This window comes from Rhinopithecus roxellana, chromosome 21 (genome assembly GCF_007565055.1).
Source record: "Rhinopithecus roxellana isolate Shanxi Qingling chromosome 21, ASM756505v1, whole genome shotgun sequence".
In the NCBI taxonomy this organism is placed as follows: domain Eukaryota; kingdom Metazoa; phylum Chordata; class Mammalia; order Primates; family Cercopithecidae; genus Rhinopithecus; species Rhinopithecus roxellana.
In genome coordinates this window covers 13124405-13147199 of record NC_044569.1, presented here as the reverse complement: position 1 = coordinate 13147199, position 22795 = coordinate 13124405, and the positions used below count along the sequence as shown (strand labels likewise).

At 40.8% G+C, this 22795-nt stretch overlaps 1 protein-coding gene across 2 annotated transcripts in view; it reads right to left on the bottom strand.

The window, feature by feature from the left end:
• Nucleotides 1-1519: 1519 nt before the first annotated feature.
• AKAIN1 (A-kinase anchor inhibitor 1) overlaps nt 1520-22795 on the bottom strand; it is a 57211-nt gene continuing 35935 nt past the window's right edge. For both annotated transcript variants that reach the window (XM_030926071.1, XM_030926072.1), the window contains exon 2: nt 1520-3599. In XM_030926071.1, the coding sequence (XP_030781931.1) occupies nt 3406-3599 (194 nt within the window). In that variant the 3' untranslated portion in view covers nt 1520-3405. The remainder of the gene's footprint in view (nt 3600-22795) is intronic.

The window sequence follows — 22795 nt, the reverse complement described above, 5'->3', positions numbered from 1 at the left end:
TAATTGACTCACAGTTCCACATTGCTGGGGAGGGCTCAGGAAACTTACAATCATGGGCGAAGGCAAAGGAGAAGCAGTCACCTTCGCCACAGGGCAGCAAGACGGAGTGAGTGCAATCAGGGGAAATGCCAGACGCTTATAAAACCATCCGATCTCACGAGACTCATTCACTTTGATGAGAACGGCATGGAGAAACCGCCCTCACGATCCAATTACCTACAGCTGGTCCCACCCTTGACACGTGGGGATAGTGGGGATTACAATTCAAGGTAGAATTTTGGGTGGAGACACAGCCAAACCAAATTAAGATTTTCTCAGGTTACACCTTATTTTGAGGTTGTGGCAATGAAATAAATGAGGGAATGTGTACTAATATCTTTCGAAAACTTTCACACACTCAAGAAAGATATTATTACTGTAATTTCCACTTTCCTGTCTCTACATCTGTTTTGGTACTATAGGGGCTAAACTAGTTTCAGATTTTTTATATATATATATATATATTTTTTACTGTATTTTACTAGAGTAAGGTATTACAGTGGATGAATTAAAGGTTCCTCTCTTTTGTATTGTTTTATCATAGAAACCTCAAAACAGCCTTGAAAACAGCCAGTTACTCATCTCTGAATGGCATAAATTCAATGATTATTTTTAAATGACAGATTCATTTCTTCGTAACCTGAAATTCCACCATAAAGGAAACCTAAACAGCTAAAAAATAAATCAGAAATGAAGGGAACCTGTTAGTCATTTTGCATCAATTTACAATACCGTTTGCACTGAACAGATGATTACAGCAGAGCAAAGTAGGATGAAAGGATTTCTTTCTTTAGTTCCACCCTAGGGGCAGGCAACGGAAAAGACGAACAGCTGAACACACAGAGATGGGAAGCCTGTGTATGTAGTAAATCAGAAAGATAAAGGACACTAATAAATGTTCCTACTCATTTCTGAAACTAAAAGCTGTGATCAGGTTTACGATAATAATCAAGTGGAAATCCACCTTAATCCTATGTCAAATTAAGTTCTATAGGCCCCTTGTAAAATCTAGTAACTTATTCTTCAGACTGAAAGATCTGTCAGAGTTTATAGGTCTTTAACTCATTTATTTTTATGACTGAGCTTTCTTAGAATTTTGCCAGTATGGCACCTACCTATTGAGCACAGGGGTTTCCGAACTTCCTTTCGTCCTCCCTACAACTTAGTCATATCTCTGTTCCTTGCTGTTGATTTTCCATCTCCAAGATTATGGCAGACACTCTACCTTCCAGACCCACTTACCTTGAATTCTTGAGATCAAAAGCCCACTTCTTAGCATACATTCTTTTCTCTTCAGGCCTCAGGACCCACCACCCCATGGCTGTCCTCACGCAGTCATAGTGAAGGGCCCATTAAAGAAGAACTTCCCCTGGTCATGATATCTAGGGGTTTGAAAATAGCCTTGGAAGCCTCGTGGTGCCAAATAATGGTAAGATCCACGTACAAAATGAGCCAAACAGCAGAGTCTAGAAAACTTTGCTTAAAATATTTCAAAGCTGTATATGTTTTATTTATAAATAACATTTAGATACAGAGGTCAATAAGATGTTCCAAAAATTCCCAATTTTTTAGTACAGACATATCAGAGAGGAAAAATAGTATGTTTATATGTTTCTGTCACTTGACAGCAAAAACAAAGGCTGGTCATATCCAAATATCTGAGTAGACACAGTACCGATCACTTACAAACTACAAGCATTAGATTTATTTATTTATTTTATTTGTGGCACTCCTGAATAATTTCCCTGGATACCTTCATTCCCATTATGTATGCTATGCAATTATATCACATCAGTTATATGAATTTTGGTCAACTGAAACTCACTCTTCACTTAGCATGAATTCTGCTAAAAGAAACACCTGTGAGTAAACAAGCTTAAATTGTAAGCCCTTCTGCTTCCTTCTCCAGCCATGTTTCCTGTGAATTTATTCCACCTGTGCACTGTGGGCGCTAGCATAACAAAACTGACATTTTTTCATTCATTATTTTTTATGCAAAGATTTATTCTAGAAACTGTAGCATACTGGAATTTTAGAAGTATATCTTAATATCAGTCACACTTCAAACCATAATACTTTGCTTTAAAAAAAATCAAACGTAGATATTGATACTCTGAAACCAGAAGGTTTTTAACCAAGGTCAAATTATTCCTCTGTCCCCAATAGCACCAATTCAATAACTTTTGTGAAGCCCAGGAAATGGGACTCTAGATACTCCAGAAATACGTGCATTATTCTCACAGAAGTGGAGCAGGGATCAAGCCTGTTGCTGCACAGACACTTTTGTTACACATGTACACACACATATCTCTGTCACTGCATTCAAAACACTGTCACTTTACTGTCCCTATCGTATTCTCATGTATTCCCGAACTGTGTGATTTTCATAATCTCAAAAAAATAATTTTAACGTGTGGTTGGGAAAAGTTAGTAAGGTCCTAATGCAAATGCATAGCCTGGTTGCAAAACAGCATTTGTAAGGACCCCAGAATCCCTTCCAAGGATGTTACACCCCATAGTCAGCCCCACGTGTAAGTCTCTTAATGATAGGCAGCTGTTGAAGAAATCGACAATTCTAGCCATTCTCCATGAGGCTGCTAAGAAATTGAGTCATTGGCAACTCACATGTGTAGACTCACTTGTCTTATTTTATTTAATCTTGAGATGAGACAAGAAATCCATAATATTCCCAAAATATTTCTACGCAGAGCATGAACACCAATTATGAAATATTCAGAGTATTGGGACTAAAAGACTGAGTTCTTGAGAAGCTTAAACTCCTCCCTTTCTTAAAATAACATAAATATTAATAAATGCCTTGGTATGATCCTGAGGGACTCAGCCTTAGACTTTCCCTTTGCTTAATTTGATCTTAGACCTGAACCCACCTTATAAAAGCCTCAATTTCACATTTGAAGGTAACTAAAACTCCATTCCCTCACCTTTCTAGCATGTCTTTTAAATATATTATAAAGAACTCAGTACTGTACTCAGTATTTCAGCAAAAAGACTGCTTGTTAAATTCACAGAAGGAATGCATAAAAGGCAGAAGTAAATAAACGAGACATAGAATTCTTCTTTTCAAATCAAAGAACTTTCCAAATAAATTGGCCTGCAAAATGACTTTGCAATTACAGTGTCATATTTGGCCCCACTGTGTCTCAGAGGCACTGCATAAATATGAACAGAATGGTCTAATGCACTTTTTCACAACAGTGCTTCTCAGCCAGGGGCTAGTGCGAATTCATTCTACAGCTAGGTGCCAGTGACACTTCGGTTTGCTTTATTGGCAACATTTTGGTGATGCGTCCTACACTAAGAGGAAGGCTAGAAACCAAGCACATGTCAAGAGCAAAATCCACCATGTTACTTCTTTTCATGCTTCTTGGTTAACTCCCCAACGCCCAGTTGGATGTGGCCCTGGTTGTCACTGATTCTCTCTTCCCTGCGCTGACTCTCCTGGGAGACTTGCTGCACAGCTTGCAGGATTGCATTCTGCACAATCTGTTTGCTGGCATTCTGCAGCTTCACCTCTTCAGGCTCATTTCCAGGTTTCTCACCTAGCCAAAAACATGAAAAGGAGGGAAGAAGGTGAGAAATTAATTTCAGGAATGTGAGAGGAAAGGGTAGGGGAGAAAGAGAAGAGGGAAGAGTGAGACTATAAGAACACACTGGAGTGGACCAGTTAACTATGAGAAGCCCAGCAGAGCACATACAATTGGGGGATTGGTCTCAGGACACGCTGTGGATACCAAAGTCCTTGATATAAAATGACCTAGTGTTTGCATATAATCTACACACATCCTCCCATACACTTTAAGTCATCTGTAGTTACTTATAATACCTAATATAATATAAATGTAATGTAAATAGTTGTTATACTATATTTTAAAAATTGTATTATTTTTCACTGCTGTACTGTTATTTCTTTTACTGGATTTTTTTTCCAATATTTTTCTTCCATGGTTGTTTGAATCCTAGGATCCTCAGCTGCTAGAGAGACAGTTTTGGCCAATGAGGGCCTCTGGGAAAGTTTCTAGAAAAGAACAGACCCTTGCCCTTTTGCACCTTCCCCACTTCCTTCAGGAAATGCAGACATAAGCCTTCAGGTGTTGCATTAATCTTCCAGTAAGCATGAAGATGAAAGTCAACATTCTGGGCATGGCTGGGGAGAAAGAAGCAGCCTAATTTTGAAGGCAGCACTGAGCATGTGTACCAGCCCTGGGCCATGTCCTTCTGGGCATTCATGTATGTGATGAAAATAATTCCTTTCTGTTTAATCGAATATTATTCAGGTTTCATGTTACTTGCACCCAAACACACGCATAGCGTATATAACCTCACTGGGGCTGGAGAATAGATGATGACTGAATCCATATCAAGGTCAACTTTGCTCCTATAATAGGATCACAACCAGTGAAACTATCAGAAGCTGCCCGCTGGGATGTAGAGCAGGCATTGGCAAACTTTTTCATCAGAACCTGCCCCCTGCTCCCGCCCCCTGGGATCTGGAGCAGGGATGGGCAAACTTTTCCTTTAAAGAACCAGTTAGGTGATAGTTTAAGTTCATAGGTCATACAATTTCTGGAACAACTCTCAACTCTGCTGTTGTAGCATGAAATCAGCTATCGATGAGTGCACAGGGCTTTCATTCAATAAAACTTCATTTACAAAAAAACAGGCCACAGGCCAGATTTGGCCTGTGGACCAGTTTGTCAACCCCTAATCTGGAATGGTGGGAACTTCCTAATTAGAAGGCTAGGCAGTCTACCCAGCACTGATTCTCTACTTTCTTTCTTAGTTAAAAACACAATTTTAATTTTATTCGAGTAGTTATGTAACTAGGTATAGCTAAATTCTTGGTGGAAGTGGAAGTTCATTTAATAAAAATCCTGGAAAAGGGATGTAGAAGAGTAAAGTCAGATAAAGGCCTTTTATCCTCTACCCATCCTATTGCCTGCAACTCTGGCCTGATAGTTATTACAAGGGGCAGAGCCATTAGAACCATTAGAATAGAAACTGTTTTCAGGGATTTCAGAAGAAAAAGAAGGATCTTGGGATACAATGACCAAGAAGCCACCATATCAGTTCTCAGATCCCCACCTCCAGGCCTCTATTTAGGTTAGAAAAAAATAATATACCTTGTTTAAGGCAACTGCTATTCTGTGTTTGTTTTTATTGTGCAGCAGACGTAATACTAATTCATACATGGTAGACTGATCATAAATCTACCATTTGGTTGAAGTGCAATCTGGAAAACTCTAAATCCCACCTATTTATATTTATAGTGGTAAACAGAATGGACATAATTTCTTTTTTAAAATCATCTTTTTGGATATTTCCTCTACACAAATATGCTCACTACCAAGAAGATGTATTTAAAATTGGAGGGATGATGTTCACTGGGGTTGATTAATTAACAACAGAATTTATACACCTATGAGGAAACATCACAAAAGATAATACTGAGTAATTCTGGAAGACCAGACAGTTCTTATTCATTAAGTCATATAATCGTCATTTATGGAGCATTTTTATCCATCCATTGAGGGATTTACAATCTAGTGAACAAAGCGAGATAAATCTATTCAGAGCAAAGAACAATATTTTTAAAAACAGGATAAAACCATCAATGTATACCAAACTGAGCAGAGGAGTCTGGACATGTGAATTGCAATAGACTGAAGCTGTGAAGTGGCCAAGAAGAATAGAAATTTTTCTATATGAAGAGTCATGAGGGTATAGCTATCAAGAATACGTGTTTTGAATCACTTCAGAGATTTCAGGTCCTTTTTGCCACTTGCATTCATGCAGTCTTGGCCAAGACACTTCACCTCTGTAAGCCTGTTTGCACATCTGTAAAATGGGCAAGTGGCATTAATTTAGGGTGGTTGTTGGAGAGTTAACCAACACAAAGCGTATTCAGCACTCAGTGTGGTCCCTAACACATAGTAAGCATTTGTAAGTGTCCACCATTGTGTGTTAATCAGGGAATAGACTAGGCTGTTGTAACCGAGAAACTCAAAAAGAGGACAACTCACACAAGAGCTATTCATTGCTCTCTCGTGTAACAGCTCAGAAGTACTCCAGTGTGTAAGTGGCTCTGCTGCATGGGTTATCTAAGGACTCTAACTTCCTTACATCTTACTGCTTTAACCTTTCTAACAATATTGCCCTCATTTACCTGAGTGAAGCTGGTTAACCAATATCCCATGTGGGACCAAAAGAAAGCAAAAACGAAAATGGAGGGCTAGCAATTTGCTTTTAAAGAATTGTCATAAAGGTTGCAGACATCACCCTACTGACATTCTATCCAGGGAAACTTAATTACATGGCCACACCTAGCTATGTGGGAGGCTAGGAAATATATTCATAGGCCAGGCAGTCATATCTCTTTCTGAAATTCAAGGAGGGGCCAGGCGCAGTGACTCACAGCTGTAATCCCAGCACTTTGGGAGGCCGACGTGGGTGAATCATTTGAGCTCAGAAGTTTGAGACCAGCCTGGCCAACATGACAAAACCCTGTCTCTACTAAAATACAAAAAAATTAGTCTGGCATGGTGGTGAGCACCTGTAGTCCCAGTTGCTTGAACCTGGGAGGCAGAGGTTGCAGTGAGCTGAGATCATGACACTGCACTCCAGCCTGGTGACACAGTAAGATTCTCTCTCCAAAAAAAAAAAAGGTAAAATAAAATACAAATAAAACTCAAGAAGGTTCTAATGCTAAAACAAAGAAGCCATTAAGGATTTAAAAAAATTACTTCCAAGCAAAGCCAAGGATACATTGAGAAGAGAGAACACAGTGTATACTGGCAGCAGGACAAATGTGAAACCCAGGTTGCTCTGTCTACTACCACTATACAGTGCACAAGTGTGAGGACAAACAAAAACAATTTCAAAAGATTTAGGCTTGCTCCTAGAAAGAGTATCTTAGTCAAACTAGATGTGTGTTAAGTCTCACTGCCCTCATTACCACTTCATTTCGGGTCATACATATCTACCTGCAGTGGAGGTTGTGGGACAAAGAGAGCGGTGAAGGCTGGAGCAGAGAAAGAGGACTAAGGTGGGGAGAAGAGCCACCCAGAGCACTTAACAGACAATACATGCAAAATAAAAAGGTGCAGAAAGCACACATACTACTTGTGGGTTAGACTCTTTGGTATGCAAGGAATAATATTCTCTTCCATTGCCTTAAGCTATGGTAGAGGGGAGCGGACCATGAAAATAGAGATACAAATGTCATAGCCAAGTGTCCAGGAACTGTTCAGCTGAGCTTCACATTACAACTTGGAAACTGGAAAAATCCAGTATAGCTCCAGTTATTGCACCACGTAGGTTATCCTCTGCCATGAGTGAGCCTAACCTCTCCATCTGCTGTGACCAGCCAAGCACCTCTCTGCTTCTTCTGGAGTCTCTCTGACTTTATGCATTCACTTACTCTTATTTCTGCATTTTCACGACGTGCAGTGCTTCATGACTGTACATATCTCCTTCCCTCTGAGGGCGTTCCAGCTAAAGTCCTGGCTAATGTTCTTGCAACTGACTGACCTTTGCCATATCTTCAGTTGAAATTCCTGTGAGAGAGAGAGAGCCTAACAGACTCTCCATATCACCATTATCCTTATAAAGCAGCACTTTTATACCAGGCAGTGTTTTTTGTTTTGTTTTGTTTTCTTTTCTGATGGGGTCTCACTATGTTGACAAGCCTGGTCTCAAACCTCTGGGCTCAAGCAATGCTTCAGCCTCAGACTCCCAGACCTGGGACTACAGGCACACTCCACTATACCAGGCTCCAGGCCACTTATTAAGCCAGCCATAGGTTGAATAACAAGGTTTATTCTGGCCCAATCTGCTGTGCCCAAAAATTCGGATCAAGAGGTGGGAACACAGCTACTTAGAAGGAAGGAACCACTTAACCCCATTGCCTTGGCAAAGCATCCTGGGGAGCAGGTGTTCACAGGTTAGTCTTTGTGCAGCATCACACTCATACATCCTGGCATTCCTATGGCATTCACTTGTAAGGGCTAGGCATTTGGGAAACTCCTGATGGAGACTCTTATAATAATACAAGTACCATGTGAGGAAATACATTACAATCAACAGAAGGCAGGGCCAGCCACCCAAATCCTCCGAGTCTCACCAATGACTTATATGCACTGAATTCACTTCAGTGTAATGAATCACTTAGCGTCGTAGGCAGACTGTTGCCTAGTTTTAAATGATGCAAACATCCTCTAGCCTAATTAGCATTTACAACAACATTTTTGTGTTTCACAAAGTAATTGAGGCATTGATTTAATTGGCTATAAACTCTTAAATGCCCAATATAAATAAACCAAGATCAAGAATGTGGCGTAACTGAATTCGCCTTCAGTGTCTTTACTCTTACTGTTACTCGCCTTTCTCCAACCCCAGGCATCCACATGGTCCTGCTCGTCTGTGATCACCGAGTGCTCCCCCATGGGGGGGTTCAGCCTTCCACAGACCACTGTGAGCTCTACAGCTCCCCACCACGCCCCTCAGAACTTTCTGCCCCATATCCTATTCATGCCTCCCCAGTGGAAGGTGTCTAAGGAACTCAGTTGCAATATGGTTAATAATTGATCTTAATTTCTCATGTATAGCCATTAAAATTGTGCTTCTAACAACCATTGGATGACCCTCCTGATAAAAACTTACATCAATGTTCCCCCTGGAAGCTAAGTGTCATTTACTTCTATTACATTAGCCCTGTTATATTCCAGTGAGGCGGGCTTTGGAAAAGGTCAGTGTTCCATTTTGAGAAAGAATCTGGTTAGTGATTTTTTTCTAGATTGCACAGATAGGGCACCAGAGGTTGTATCACAAATGGCATCTCTATCTCTCATCTCTCCCCACTGACTCACTAAATACGCAAATTACAGAAGTCCCTACCAGAGCAAGACAGGACTCCAGCACCACTCCCTGCACACACTCTAATACACAGGGCTGCTGCCGGTAACCAGGGAGCAGATATTTTATCTCCCCTTCCGATTGCTTGAGATTGCAAAGACAGTGTGGTCATTTATCAATGACAAGCATATGGAACACAGAGAACAAGAGCTAATTCTGGGCCCTTTAATAATAGAATGATAGCTTTTTTTCTTCCATCTCTGGAACTACAGGAATTTTCCATGAAGTACCAGATGTTAAATCTCACTCATCTACACCAACTGCAAATAAAGCAAACCCAGGAGCCCTGCTTTGCTACCAAACAAGCTAAAGTTACATGAGTTCCCAGCAATGAAAAGCCACAGCCCCTGAGTTTCCAACTTGCTGCTAGCCCAACTGAGCATGCTATTCCCCTATGCACCGTAACCAAATCAGAAGCATTTTACGTAGATTTGAGATGCAGAAAGCAAGACAGCTATCAGCAGCCAGAGGACATTTCTAAGTCATATTTGAGTGATACTGCCTCTTACCACCACCACCCTTATCAAATCAGATACAGGGAATTAAGAATTACCCCTGACTCTACCCACAATGGCCAGTCACATTATTTCAGATTGTAGCCAGCTACTCTTATATAACTTATATATTTATGGAGTTATATACTCTTATATAACTCCATAAATAATATGGAGTTCTTTATTAAAATGTCCTAGACAACAAGATGACATGAATCAGAAAGATATTTATGGAGGACCTACATGCATGGTACTATGGAGAATAACATAGGCCACTGTGCCAAAATGTTTCATTCATACATACATTCATTCATAAAAGAATTACAAAGCCCTTACTACATGACAAACAGTAGACTAGGTATTGGAGACTAAAATATTGAGCAGAACAGTCATAGCCCCTGCCCTATGTGAGCTTACAATCTAGAAGAGTCAGATGTTCACCAGCTAATCAAATGGGTTTATAATTGGGAGCTATGACGTTTGCTATGAAGGGAGCATGGGGAGCATACTGAAACCATCCCCACAAGGTTGACAGGAATTGAATGCCACACTCCGGACAGAAGAAATATAGTTATAATTAAGCATCAGTCAGGCTGCGCTCTGGCCCGCTTACTTGTTGCTGAAAGTCACTCAACACTAGATACTGCCAGTGCATCTCATTGTTCCTATAGACAGGAGAGCTGACATTACAATCATGAGGTTTTTGTTTAAGGATCACTTAAGAAGTTTTTCAGAACCCAAATTCTAATAAAACAGCGGATGCCAAACCCCACAGAAGAACAGGATCAGTATGAGAATGCAACATCTTCATCCTCCTGTCCCAGGACTTCACCCTGCACTCTTCGACCAATCAACTATCTCCACACACTTCAGCCCACTCCAAACCCTTAAGATCCATAGCCCCAATCTCCTTGGGTAGATGGATTTGAGGTTTCCTCCCATCTCCTCATCAGCTACTGTATGATTAAACCTGTTTCTCTGTTGCAACCCAGTGTCTCCACGCATTGACTTGCTGTGTGCATCAGACAATGAACCTGTTATGATTGCAATACCACAAAGGGAACTAATCTAGTTTAGGGGTCAGGGAAAGATGTCCAGAGGGGGGACTTAAGGATTAATGAACATTAACTGATAAAAGGAAGGTGCTGGGAGCAGGAAGGGAAGAACACTCCAGGCAAAAAGATCCACCCCTGAGTGGCAAGTCCCTGATGTGTTTAACAAGAGCAAGGCCGGAGAGGAATTGAAGGCAGCCCGAGCGGCTGCTGCCCACCAGGGAGGGAGGCAGACGATGATGTTGAAGAAAGGAGGCCAGCCTGGGCCTGGGGTCCTGGGGAGGTATCAGGGCCTTTTGTTGAGAGTAAAGCAGCCATGTATCCTCATATCTGTGCCACCCAGCATAGCTTCAGAAGTCTGAGGAGAGTTACATAATTAAGGCAAAAATATGCAAGATTTGGAGAAGGCCTTGAAACACAGATGGACTTTGGAAAGGCCAAGGGGAAAAGGAAGCAAATTCTTTCCCTAGCCTTAAAGGGCAGGGCAGACAAGTGGCTGGCTAACAGGGTCATGGAAAGCTTTTACATGCAGAGCTACTGAATTATTTTAGAACATAATTTAAATGATACAATATTACTGGATTGTAATTCCTCAGGAAAGCCATAAAAATGGTGCCAATAAAACTTGAAAAGGAAAAGACACTTTTACTCCAGGAATCAAGATGCTCATTGAGTTATTTTGGCCAAGAAAAAGCAAAGTCAATTTTGAAGGAAAGAAAAATAACAAAACAAGGAATAAGAAGGACCTAATTTACCAGCTATTGATACCAGTTACAAAGCTATGTCAATTAAGAAAGTGTGATAATGGTACAGGGATACAAAAAATGACCAGTGCATTAAAGAGTCCAGAAACAACCGCACAGATACATGGAACACCTGATTTATGGAAAACGTGACACTGCCGTGTGGTAGGAAAAGGACAGTATTTTCAGTCTTAGGGCTGGGCCAAGGAGTTATTCATATAGAAAAATAATGAAAGTGACTACTTCATACTATACACAACAAGTTTCTAAATGGATTTCATATCTAGATCTGAAAAGTAAAATAATTTGGAGCACAAAGGATTTTTAGGACAGTGAAACAACTCTGTATGATAGATACTGTAACAACGGACATGTCATCGCACAGTTGCCCAAACCCATAGAATGTGCAACACCAAGAGTAAACCCTAACATGAACTGTGGAGTTTGGGTAATTATGATATGTCAGTGTAGGTTTAACTGTAACAAATGAACCACTCTGTGGGGGATGCAGAAAGGGGGAGGCTGTGCGTGTGTGGGGGAAGGGGGCGTAAAAGAAATCTCTGTACCTTTGGCTTAGTTTTGCTATGAACTTAAAACTGCTTCACACCTGCAAGCCTAGCACTTTGGGAAGCTGGGACGGGAGGATCGCTTGAGTCTGGGAGTTTGAGACCAGCCTAAGTAACATTGTGAGACCCCCATCTCTATGAAAAATTAAAAAAATAAATTTATAAAAAGTAAAGTAATCAAGCTTTTAGAAGAATATCTTTGCGACCTGGGAGTAGACAAAGATTTTTTTAAACGGGACACAAAAAGTAACAACCATAAAGAAAAACTTGGACAAATTGGGCTACGTTAAAATAAGTGGTTTTGACCAGGGAAATACACACTTGGAAAAAGACTTTTCACTGGAGGTAGAGGCACAGAGAACGCTTATGAAAATACCGTCTTGGAAATCCTTTAAATATTTCCTTTGTCTGAGCACTTAGATAACAACCAAGATTGTGTTATGAGTTCAGAGAGACTTAAAAGGCTGTTCTGACCAGCACATAAACGTCTGCAAAATTCAGCAGAAATGTGAGTTTTCCTCCCTTCACCCCCAAGAGACTCAGAAGTCAAACTCCTCCCAAGGGTTTCTCCTTTCTTGGAGTCACTAGGAACTCTAGAAAATTTATGAAATGAGAAATAAGAATGAAATCCTAAGCCCCCCACCCAACTGAACAGACCTCTTCTTTTATTATTATTATTATTATACTTTAAATTCGAGGGTACATGTGCACAACGTGCAGGTTTGTTACATATGTATACATGTGCCATGTTGGTGTGCTGCACCCATTAACCCGTCAGCACCCATCAACTCGTCATTTACATCAGGTATAACTCCCAATGCAATCCCTCCCCCCTACCCCCTCCCCATAATAGACCCTGGTGTGTGATGTTCCCCTTCCCGAGTCCAAGTGATCTCATTGTTCAGTTCCCACCTATAAGTGAGAACATGTGGTATTTGGTTTTCTGTTCTTGTGATAGTTTGCTGAGAATGATGGTTTCCAGCTGCATCCATGTCCCTACAAAGGACACAAACTCATCCTTTTTTATGGCTGCATAGTATTCCATGGTGTATATATGCCACATTTTCTTAATCCAGTCTGTCACTGATGGACATTTGGGTTGATTCCAAGTCTTTGCTATTGTGAATAGTGCTGCAGCGAACATATGTGTGCATGTGTCTTTATAGCAGCATGATTTATAATCCTTTGGGTATATACCCAGTAATGGGATGATTGGGTCATATGGTACTTCTAGTTCTAGATCCTTGAGGAATCGCCATACTGTTTTCCATAATGGTTGAACTAGTTTACAATCCCACCAACAGTGTAAAAGTGTTCCTATTTCTCCACACCCTCTCCAGTACCTGTTGTTTCCTGACTTTTTAATGATTGCCATTCTAAATGGTGTGAGATGGTATCTCATTGTGGTTTTGATTTGCATTTCTCTGATGGCCAGTGATGATGAGCATTTTTTCATGTGTCTGTTGGCTGCATAAATGTCTTCTTTTGAGAAATGTCTATTCATATCCTTTGCCCACTTTTTGATGGGGTTGTTTGTTTTTTTTCTTGTAAATTTGTTTGAGTTCTTTGTAGGTTCTGGATATTAGCCCTTTGTCAGATGAGTAGATTGCAAAAATTTTCTCCCATTCTGTAGGTTGCCTGTTCACTCTGATGGTAGTTTCTTTTGCTGTGCAGAAGCTCTTTAGTTTAATTAGATTCCATTTGTCAATTTTAGCTTTTGTTGCCGTTGCTTTTGGTGTTTTAGACATGAAGTCCTTGCCAATGCCTATGTCCTGAATAGTATTACCTAGGTTTTCTTCTAGGGTTTTTATGGTATTAGGTCTAACATTTAAGTCTCTAATCCATCTTGAATTAATTTTTGCATAAGGAGTAAGGAAAGGATCCATTTTCAGCTTTCTACTTATGGCTAGCCAATTTTCCCAGCACCATTTATTAAATAGGGAATCCTTTCCCCATTTCTTGTTTTTGTCAGGTTTGTCAAAGATCAGATGGCTGTAGATGTCTGGTATTATTTCTGAGGACTCTGTTCTGTTCCATTGGTCTATATTTCTGTTTTGGTACCAGTACCATGCTATTTTGGTTATGTAGCCTTGTAGTATAGTTTGAAGTCAGGTAGCATGATGCCTCCAGCTTTGCTCTTTTGACTTAGGATTGTCTTGGCAATCCGGGCTCTTTTTTGGTTCCATATGAACTTTAAAGCAGTTTTTTCCAATTCTGTGTCTTCACAGTCATTGGTAGCTTGATGGGGATGGCATTGAATCTATAAATTACCTTGGGCAGTATGGTCATTTTCACAATATTGATTCTTCCTATCCATGAGTGTGGTATGTTCTTCCATTTGTTTGTGTCCTCTTTTATTTCACTGAGCAGTGGTTTGTAGTTCTCCTTGAAGAGGTCCTTTACGTCCCTTGTAAGTTGGATTCCTAGGTATTTTATTCTCTTTGAAGCAATTGTAAATGGAAGTTCATTCATGATTTGGCTCTCTGTTTGTCTGTTACTGGTGTATAAGAATGCTTGTGATTTTTGCGCATTAATTTTGTATCCTGAGACTTTGCTGAAGTTGCTTATCAGCTTCAGGAGATTTTGGGCTGAGACAATGGGGTTTTCTAAATATACAATCATGTCATCTGCAAACAGGGACAATTTGACTTCTTCTTTTCCTAATTGAATGTCCTTTACTTCTTTCTCTTGTCTGATTGCCCTAGCCAGAACTTCCAACACTATGTTGAATGGGAGTGGTGAGAGAGGACATCCCTGTCTTGTGCCAGTTTTCAAAGGGAATGCTTCCAGTTTTTGCCCATTCAGTATGATATTGGCTGTGGGTTTGTCATAAATAGCTCTTATTATTTCGAGATAAGTTCCATCAATACCTAGTTTATTGAGATTTTTTAGCATGAAGCGCTGTTGAATTTTGTCAAATGCCTTTTCTGCATGTATTGAGATAATCATGTGGTTTTTGTCTCTGGTTCTGTTTATATGCTGGATTACGTTTATTGATTTGCATATGTTGAACCAGCCTTGCATCCCAGGGATGAAGCCCACTTGATCATGGTGGATAAGCTTTTTGATGTGCTGCTGGATTCGGTTTGCCAGTATTTTATTGAGGATTTTTGTATTGATGTTCATCAGGGATATCGACAGACCCTTCTTGGCCAAGGGGACCCCAGAGTAACCTGGGAAACAGTTCTGAGCCCTGACGGGATGGGGGGTTGGACACACCTTGTTCTCTCTCCTCCCTCGCCAACCCCTTTAGGCTTTCTTCCGTAAGGGTTAAACAGAAACTATCCTTATCAAGAGACTCCATGCTGATGTCAATCACCTGATGCTGCCCCTCCCTTTTACTTTTCAATAAAACCACCAACCAGCATTCCTCCTGTCATCCAGGCTGGAGTTCAGTGGCACTAGCTCTGCTCACTGCAGCCTCAACCTCCTGGGCTCAAGCGATTCTCCTGCCTCTCAGCCTCCCAACTAGCTAGGACTACAGCCACCCGACACCACACCCAGCTAATTTTTTGTATTTTTTGTAGAGATGGTGCCTTATCACACCACAGGGCTGGTTTCTGTTTAACCCTTGGGGAAGAAAGCCTAACGGGGTTGGTGAAGGAGGAGGTATAACAAGGTCTCTCCCACCTTCCATCCCATCATTGCTCGGGCTAGTCTCGAACTCCTGGGCTCAAGCAATCCGCCCACCTCAGCCTCCCAAAGTATTGAGATTACAGGAGCGAGTCACTGCACAGGCCAGTAGCCTTCCTTTGGGATAAGAGACCATCGACCATGGAGTGGCTCCCATGAGTCTATGCAGGCTGTGCAGTGAAGGTTTTGCATCCTCTGCTTCATCTTTTGATGTTAGGGGGCTGAAAACTCCATCCTGGGCTCATGCTAACTCGGTAGTATTTTGAACTCGGGACCCAGGGGGAAGTATGAACCTCAATTGCGCATGCGTAGGTTTCTCTTTTCATAACTATTCATGACTCCTCCTGTAGCTTATTCAATATGGATATCTGGTCTGCTCAGCCAGAATTCTTGTTCCCTGTGGCCCTCCCCGGAAGTGTCTGTTTTTGGCCTGTGATCCGCGGCTGCACTGCCCAGCCGGTCAGAATGGCCACCCTGCAGGCTGCAGCCCTCTATGAGAAACAAGCTTTCCTTTCCAAATGTATGAACCGCGTCATTCTTCAGCCTGACAAACAGAAAGTTCAGGAAAAGCAATCCAGAACCACCAAACCACCAAGCTGGTCCGAACTCAGGACTTCCAGATGTAGGAGCCTGCTATGTATAGGGGCAGCAAAAGTAGACACTGTGATCTCATGTGCTAAAGGAAGCCACAGCACCGAGGTCCTAATAGAACAGGAGGCAAATTTTGGAAGCCAGAGGCTTGCATACTTTCTTCTCCACTGCAGGACCTTCCATAGCCTCTGCCTTGTCCTAGCGGTGGCCTCCTGGGGGACCAGGACATTGGAGGTAAGAAGATAGGGAAGATCCTTGACTCATGAGACAAGGGCTGGTTTTATTTTCTCAAACATACTTAGAGTAACTAGTACATCCACAGCACTTTCGGACAACAAAAACTCTTCCTGGGCCATTTATAGATTCATCCTCCAGAGAGTTCTGAAGCAGCTGGAAATGGAGTCCAGAGGTTTCTTGTCCCCATTCAGATAAGAATTACTGGACCATATTACCAGATCTCTTAAATATTTAAAAAAAGATTCTCAGTTCCCAGGCAGGGTGAGGACACGCTCTCCCTTCCTGGGAAGGAAGGAGGGAGGGAAGCAATATGAGCACTATGAGTGATTTTAAAGGAATCTTCAAAAACAAAAAAACACCCCCACCCTACGCCAGTGTCCTCCCTGAAATAAACAACGCAATCTTCACAATCACCATTTCTCTGCCAAAGAAAGAATCAAATTCTCAGATGTGACAAGTCATCAGAAAGTGCAAGTCTAGAATTTAACTAAATAATCTCTCAAAAGTAATATTTAGTCCCTGGAGGAAGTGAGTATAGAGCAGGAATCTCAGGGGGCTAACCAGAGGAAGATTATCCTCTGCCATAAAGTAAAATCCTTTCTACTCTCCTTGAAAGAACAGCTCCCAACCTTTTGAAGATGATTCCTTTGTAATGTCAAAATATTTCCCATATCCCTTCATGACACAATGACAAGAAGAGGCTATGAATTCAGTAATGCTTTTAGATGATTAATACTATTAATTACAACAGCCTCCATATTCAGTACATTTGAAAAATTGCAGGAGTTCTGTGAGACAGTGTATTCCGACTGCAGAAACTTTGAGAGGCAAATAAAGCATAGCTGTGCTTTAAAGCAGCTCCATGGCCTCAGAGGCTTTCTTGCTCTCACACTGGGCTGGAGGCATTAGAAGGAGCAATAAAAAGCAGGCAGATGTTATAAACTAATTCCTAATGATGAATTTTCAAGGCTGTAGTGGGGGTAGGGGACAGGGCATGGTGTGAAACTAGAAGCCTTCCTCCAGGTCTCCTCAATGTCTGACCTCTCCTAAATAGTCACTCATAAACATTAATTAAATGTCCAACATCACTAGGTTTCCATAAGGCAGGCTGAGTTTTCACCTTCAGGAACAATGTGATAACTAAGATTTTTTACAATTTTTAAATATCATGAAATATTTTAAGATGTGAAATGATTTACCAAAATGAAGTATCAATTCTATTTTTTAAGTGGAAAACCGGAGGCTCAGGATATTCTTTGGAGTCACACACACAGGATTAGATCTGTGTGCTCCACACCCTGGGCCAGAGTCCCTTCCATGACACCTTCCTGCTGCAGCTTCCGTCTTCAGGATAAGGAAGGAAAGCAAGGAGCAGGTGTCCAGACACAGAGCCCAAAGATTATTTCCTTCTCTGCACAAAATGGAAAATAGATAAATGTATCCCCTCACTTCTGTGTGTGCTTCCATCTGCTCCACTGTCTCAAACAGCAGCTGGAGTAACTTTTAAAAAGTGCAAATCCGGCCAGGCGCGGTGGCTCAAGCCTGTAATCCCAGCACTTTGGGAGGCCGAGACGGGCAGATCACGAGGTCAGGAGATCGAGACCATCCTGGCTAACACGGTGAAACCCCGTCTCTACTAAAAATACAAAAACTAGCCGGGCGAGGTGGCGGGCGCCTGTAGTCCCAGCTACTCGGGAGGCTGAGGCAGGAGAATGGCGTAAACCCGGGAGGCGGAGCTTGCAGTGAGCTGAGATCCGGCCACTGCACTCCAGCCTGGGCGACAGAGCGAGACTCTGCCTCAAAAAAAAAAAAAAAAGTGCAAATCCAGTCTGTCATGCACCTGCACAAACTCTTCCTTGGCCTTCCATTGCATTTGGAAAGAAAGCTCAACCTCTCACCATGGGCCTCAGGGCCCTGCTTGACCAGTCCCTGTCTCTTGTGCAGCCTCATGCCCTCACCCCTCCTCTCACTTAGCGGACATGGACTTTGCTATGACTCTGTACTCAGTTCATCAAAGATAAAATCTAGTCATGCATGTATGCATGTCTCATTACCACTTACTTTATTTGCTTAAAAACGTTTTGACTTAGAAACTTTTCTTTTAATTATTAAATTTTTTTCAAAGATGGTGCCTCACTCTGTCACGCAGGCTGGAGTGCAGTGGCATGATAACGGCTCACTGTAGCCTTGAACTGCCACCTCAGACTCCTGAGTAGCTGAGACTACAGGTGCATGCTACTACCACCAGCTAATTTTTTAAAATTTTAATCATTTTGAAAAGGTTGGGGTCTCACTATGTTGCCAAGGCTAGTGTCAAACTCCTGGCCTCAAGTGATCCTCCTCCTTCCACTTCCCAAAGCACTGGGATTACAGGTGTGAGACACGACGGCCAGCTGTTACAACTTACTGTGGGACCTTCAACAAGTCAGCTTCCTCACCTCTAAAATGGGCACAATAATGGCACGCCCTCACAAGGTTGTTGCAGCCTGCATCCCCTAGAGCATCTGCTCTCAAGGGGAGGACCCCCTTTGTTCTCACTCAACATTGTCCCCGTGTGCCCAGTGCACAATCAGTAAGTATGGTTCAATAAGTGGCTGTGAAAGTCAGTTTTCCAGTCTGTTCTTTCTTCCCCCACTTTCTCTGCTCCCATTAATTTTCTGCTCTTGGCCTGGTTTGCTATGTTTTGCTGATTCGCTGCAGTGAGAGTTAAGGCACAGGAGGAAGCAGCTGAGGAGACACTCCTTTGGTGCCAGCTCAGCCCCTCTGCATGAGAGACGCTGCAGAAAACACACTAGAGCGTGAATATTAGAAAGGCTGCTCCAATTTCCAGGCCACATATGGCTAGGCCAATTAGCAGTTTAGAAATCTTATAACGAGTTCATCCCTGCCATCTCTTAGCTTCTTGTTTTCTCCCTCCTCTTCCTTTTGCATGCCTATAAACTTCTAAGGGGGTCAGTTCTCCGCTCCCTCCATTTGGTTTCAAACACTACAGAACAAGGAAGTGTGAAAATAAGTTCTTTTCAGTTGGGTCCAGTGATGTTCCCAGATGATTTTGTTCCTGTTGGTCAGCCACTTGCCATGACAACATTCTCCTCAAGCTTATAAACTTCCTGAACCCTGCACACATTGGTATGTAATGAACCAAGTCCTGCCAACACTCTAAGGCTCTGTAGTCATGAGCCTGTGCTGAGAAAGCCCTTGTCTTAGAGGCACTGGGTTTGAATCCCATTTCAGCGTCTTTTTGAGTTCACCTGAACAAGCCTTGGTTTTCTCACACCTAAACTACAAAATAGAGGTGAAAACTTCTGATTAATTTTTGAAGCAGATAAATGAGAATATGAGTCACCATTGCTTCACCTACAAATAGGATAAAGAAATCCAAAAATCTTCCTCCAGCCATCAGTTTCCCTTATCCTAGTGTATGTGGCTTTTCTTTTATTATACCTTTTTTTCTATAACCATGAGAATGAAAATCTTGGCTCTTTTTACTGTGTTGGGGTTAATTAGAAAGAGAGAACAGGTGGCTGGAAATAGAAAAGGAAGTGAAGAACAAGATCAGATGTTTTACGTCTTTTTTTTTTTCAGTGATATTTCAGAAGGAAAAAATAAGCTGAAGAAAATTAAACCCAGACTTCAGAAGTTTTTGTTAGAACTGTGTGACAGGAAATTAATGTCACGTGTTTCACCCTGTGTCTCAGGGAGCGTTGGCTGCCACATTCAAAAACTCCAAGTCAAATGTATTGAGCTTTTGGTCTGAGAACCAGAAATGGAGACAAGAAGAAAGGGAGGGAAGAAGAGTTAGAGGAAGGGAGGAAAAGTGAAACAGTACCTTTGAGGATGCAAATTAGCTACCCTCAAATAAAATTAAATTACATTTTATCTAATTGAAATTGTAGATAGTGGCTTAAAAGTTTCTAGCAAGCAAACTATGGTAAATAGAAATTAATTATAGAAGACATAATAACTGACTAGTTTAAGATGCAAGAACTTACAATGAGAACACTGTCATTGTGCTGTCATTTTTGCCTTATTTAGTGAAAACATCTGCGTTTTTTCAATTCATCTTATTTTTTCATGAAACATTAAGTTCTTCAGCCACAAACTCTTCTAACATAATTTGTTAGTTGGTTTGTCTGTTTAGCCACCACTCAATCTAAGAACTAGGCATTGACCAGATCCTAGACGCCACCTTAGTGCTGCTCTCCAATCTTGTCCGCTTAATCCTGCAAAAGATAAATCATCTCCAGAATTTTCTCACAATCATTTCCGTGTTTTTCTTTAATATTCTGTCACAAATTTATATTGGTGTCTGTATCTGTGGTTTGATCATTTTTACTTCTATATGGTGTCCCATTTAATGAATAGACCAAAATGTTTCCATTCCACCAGTAATAGAATTTGGTTTGACTCCAGTAATTTAGCTATTATTAATAATTCTAACATTCTTGTCCTTGCCTACACGTGTGCAGGAACTTCCAGAATCTAGAAGTAGGAGTAGTCTTCTGCATTGTAGAGAATAATAAGCATGCTCAAAGTCGCTAAGTATTGCCAACCTGTTATCCAAAGGAGGTCTGCAAATTTGCATTCTCATCAGCAAGGAACCCTCTCTTCGTTCAAAATTCTAACCAATACCTAGTGTGTGTCATCATTTTAAAAGTTTCAGCCTGGTAAGTATGCAACCATATTTCATGGATTTTATTTGCATTTCCCAGATAACTAATGAGGTTGAACATCTATTCAGAGATTGATTTGTGATGACGATTCCTCTTTTTATGAAGTACACATTTAAGTTATTTACCCATTTTTCTACTGAGTTGTTTTCCTTTATCTTACTTTTTTATATATATTTCTTACTTTTTTATATATATTCCCACATATATATATGTGCAGCAGATACTTCTATGGCCCTCTTTGTGGCTTACAAAAAGAACCTCTGTGTTTCTCTTAATGAACAGAAGTTTATTTTAATGTAATCAAATCTTTTTTTTTTTTTTATTCGTTTCTGGTTAACAATTTGTTGTGGTCTTGAACTCCTGAGCCCTTGAAGTTGTTCTCTTCTAACGTCTTTTGAAAACTTTGCAATTTTGATTTTACATTTGGGACTTTAATCCAGTTGGAATTGATTTTTGTGCATGGTGTGAAGTAAGGACCTGATTTCCTGTGTTTTCATATGGATAGTGAATTGCCGCAGAATAACGTTTTCAGACGTTTGGCCTTTCCCTACTGACCTGCCATGGCTCCTTCATTATCAACCAAGTATCCATATATGTTGGGGGCTGTTTTTAAATTATTTATTCTTTTCCATTGAACTACTTGACTTGCACCCATTTCTCTGTCTTAAATACTACTACTTCATAAGCCTTAATATCTGGAACAACAAGTCTCTCCATCTTATTATTTTTATTGAACAATATCTTAGCTAATCTTGGTCCTTTGAATTCCTATGTAAATTTGGCAATCAAAATATTAGGTTCAAAACTTTAAAAGTCTGTTGGGATTTTGGCTGGGACTCCATAGTTGCATGGAGTTTCACTGGCTTCACTTGGGAAAATTAGATCTTTCCATATTTTGTATTTCTGCTCCACGTCCGTAGTGTCTACCTCTCTATATATTTAGGTCTCCTTTAATTAAAAAAAATCATGTTTACAAAGGTATTGTACATCTTTTGTTAAATTTATTCCAAGGTACTTCACATCATAGTAAATTATATTTTTCTTTAAATTGTATTTTCTAAGTGTTTGTTGTTAATGTACAGAAATGAAATAAATATTTTATGTTAATTATTGACTTTAAATTCAGAAAACTCATCAACTTCTCTTAATTCATATATATATAATTCATATATATATACACACATACAATTTTTTTTTTTTGAGACTGAGTCTGGCTCTGTTGCCCAGGCTGGAGTGCAGCGGTGCCATCTCGGCTCACCGCAAGCTCCGCCTCCTGGGTTCACGCCATTCTCCTGCCTCAGTCTCCCGAGTAGCTGGGACTACAGGCGCCCGCCACCACTCCCGGCTAATTTTTCGTATTTTTAGTAGAGACGGGATTTAACCGTGTTAGCCAGGATGGTCTTTATCTCCTGACCTCGTGATCTGCCCGCCTCCACCTCCAAAACTGCTGGGATTACAGACATGAGCCACCGAGTCCGGCCAACTTCTCTTAATTCTAATAATCTGTTGAAACTTCCGTATACAATGATGGCACCTCCCAGTGATGACAACTTGCTGTCTTCCTTTTAATTTCTCTACCCTCTATTTATGTATTTACTTACTTATTCACCTTTCTATGCTGGTTGGAGCCTCTAGTAAAAGACTGAAAAACATGGTAATTCCTATATTGTTCTTAATCTCAAAGGAAAAGATTTTGCTATCCCAATATTAAGTGTGATATTTTCTGGAGCTTCTGGTAGGTTCCATCAGTGTAAGAATTTTCCTTTTATTTCTTGCTGCCTAAGAATTATTTTTTAATTAGAAATGCCTATCAAATTTTGTCAAATATTTTCTCAC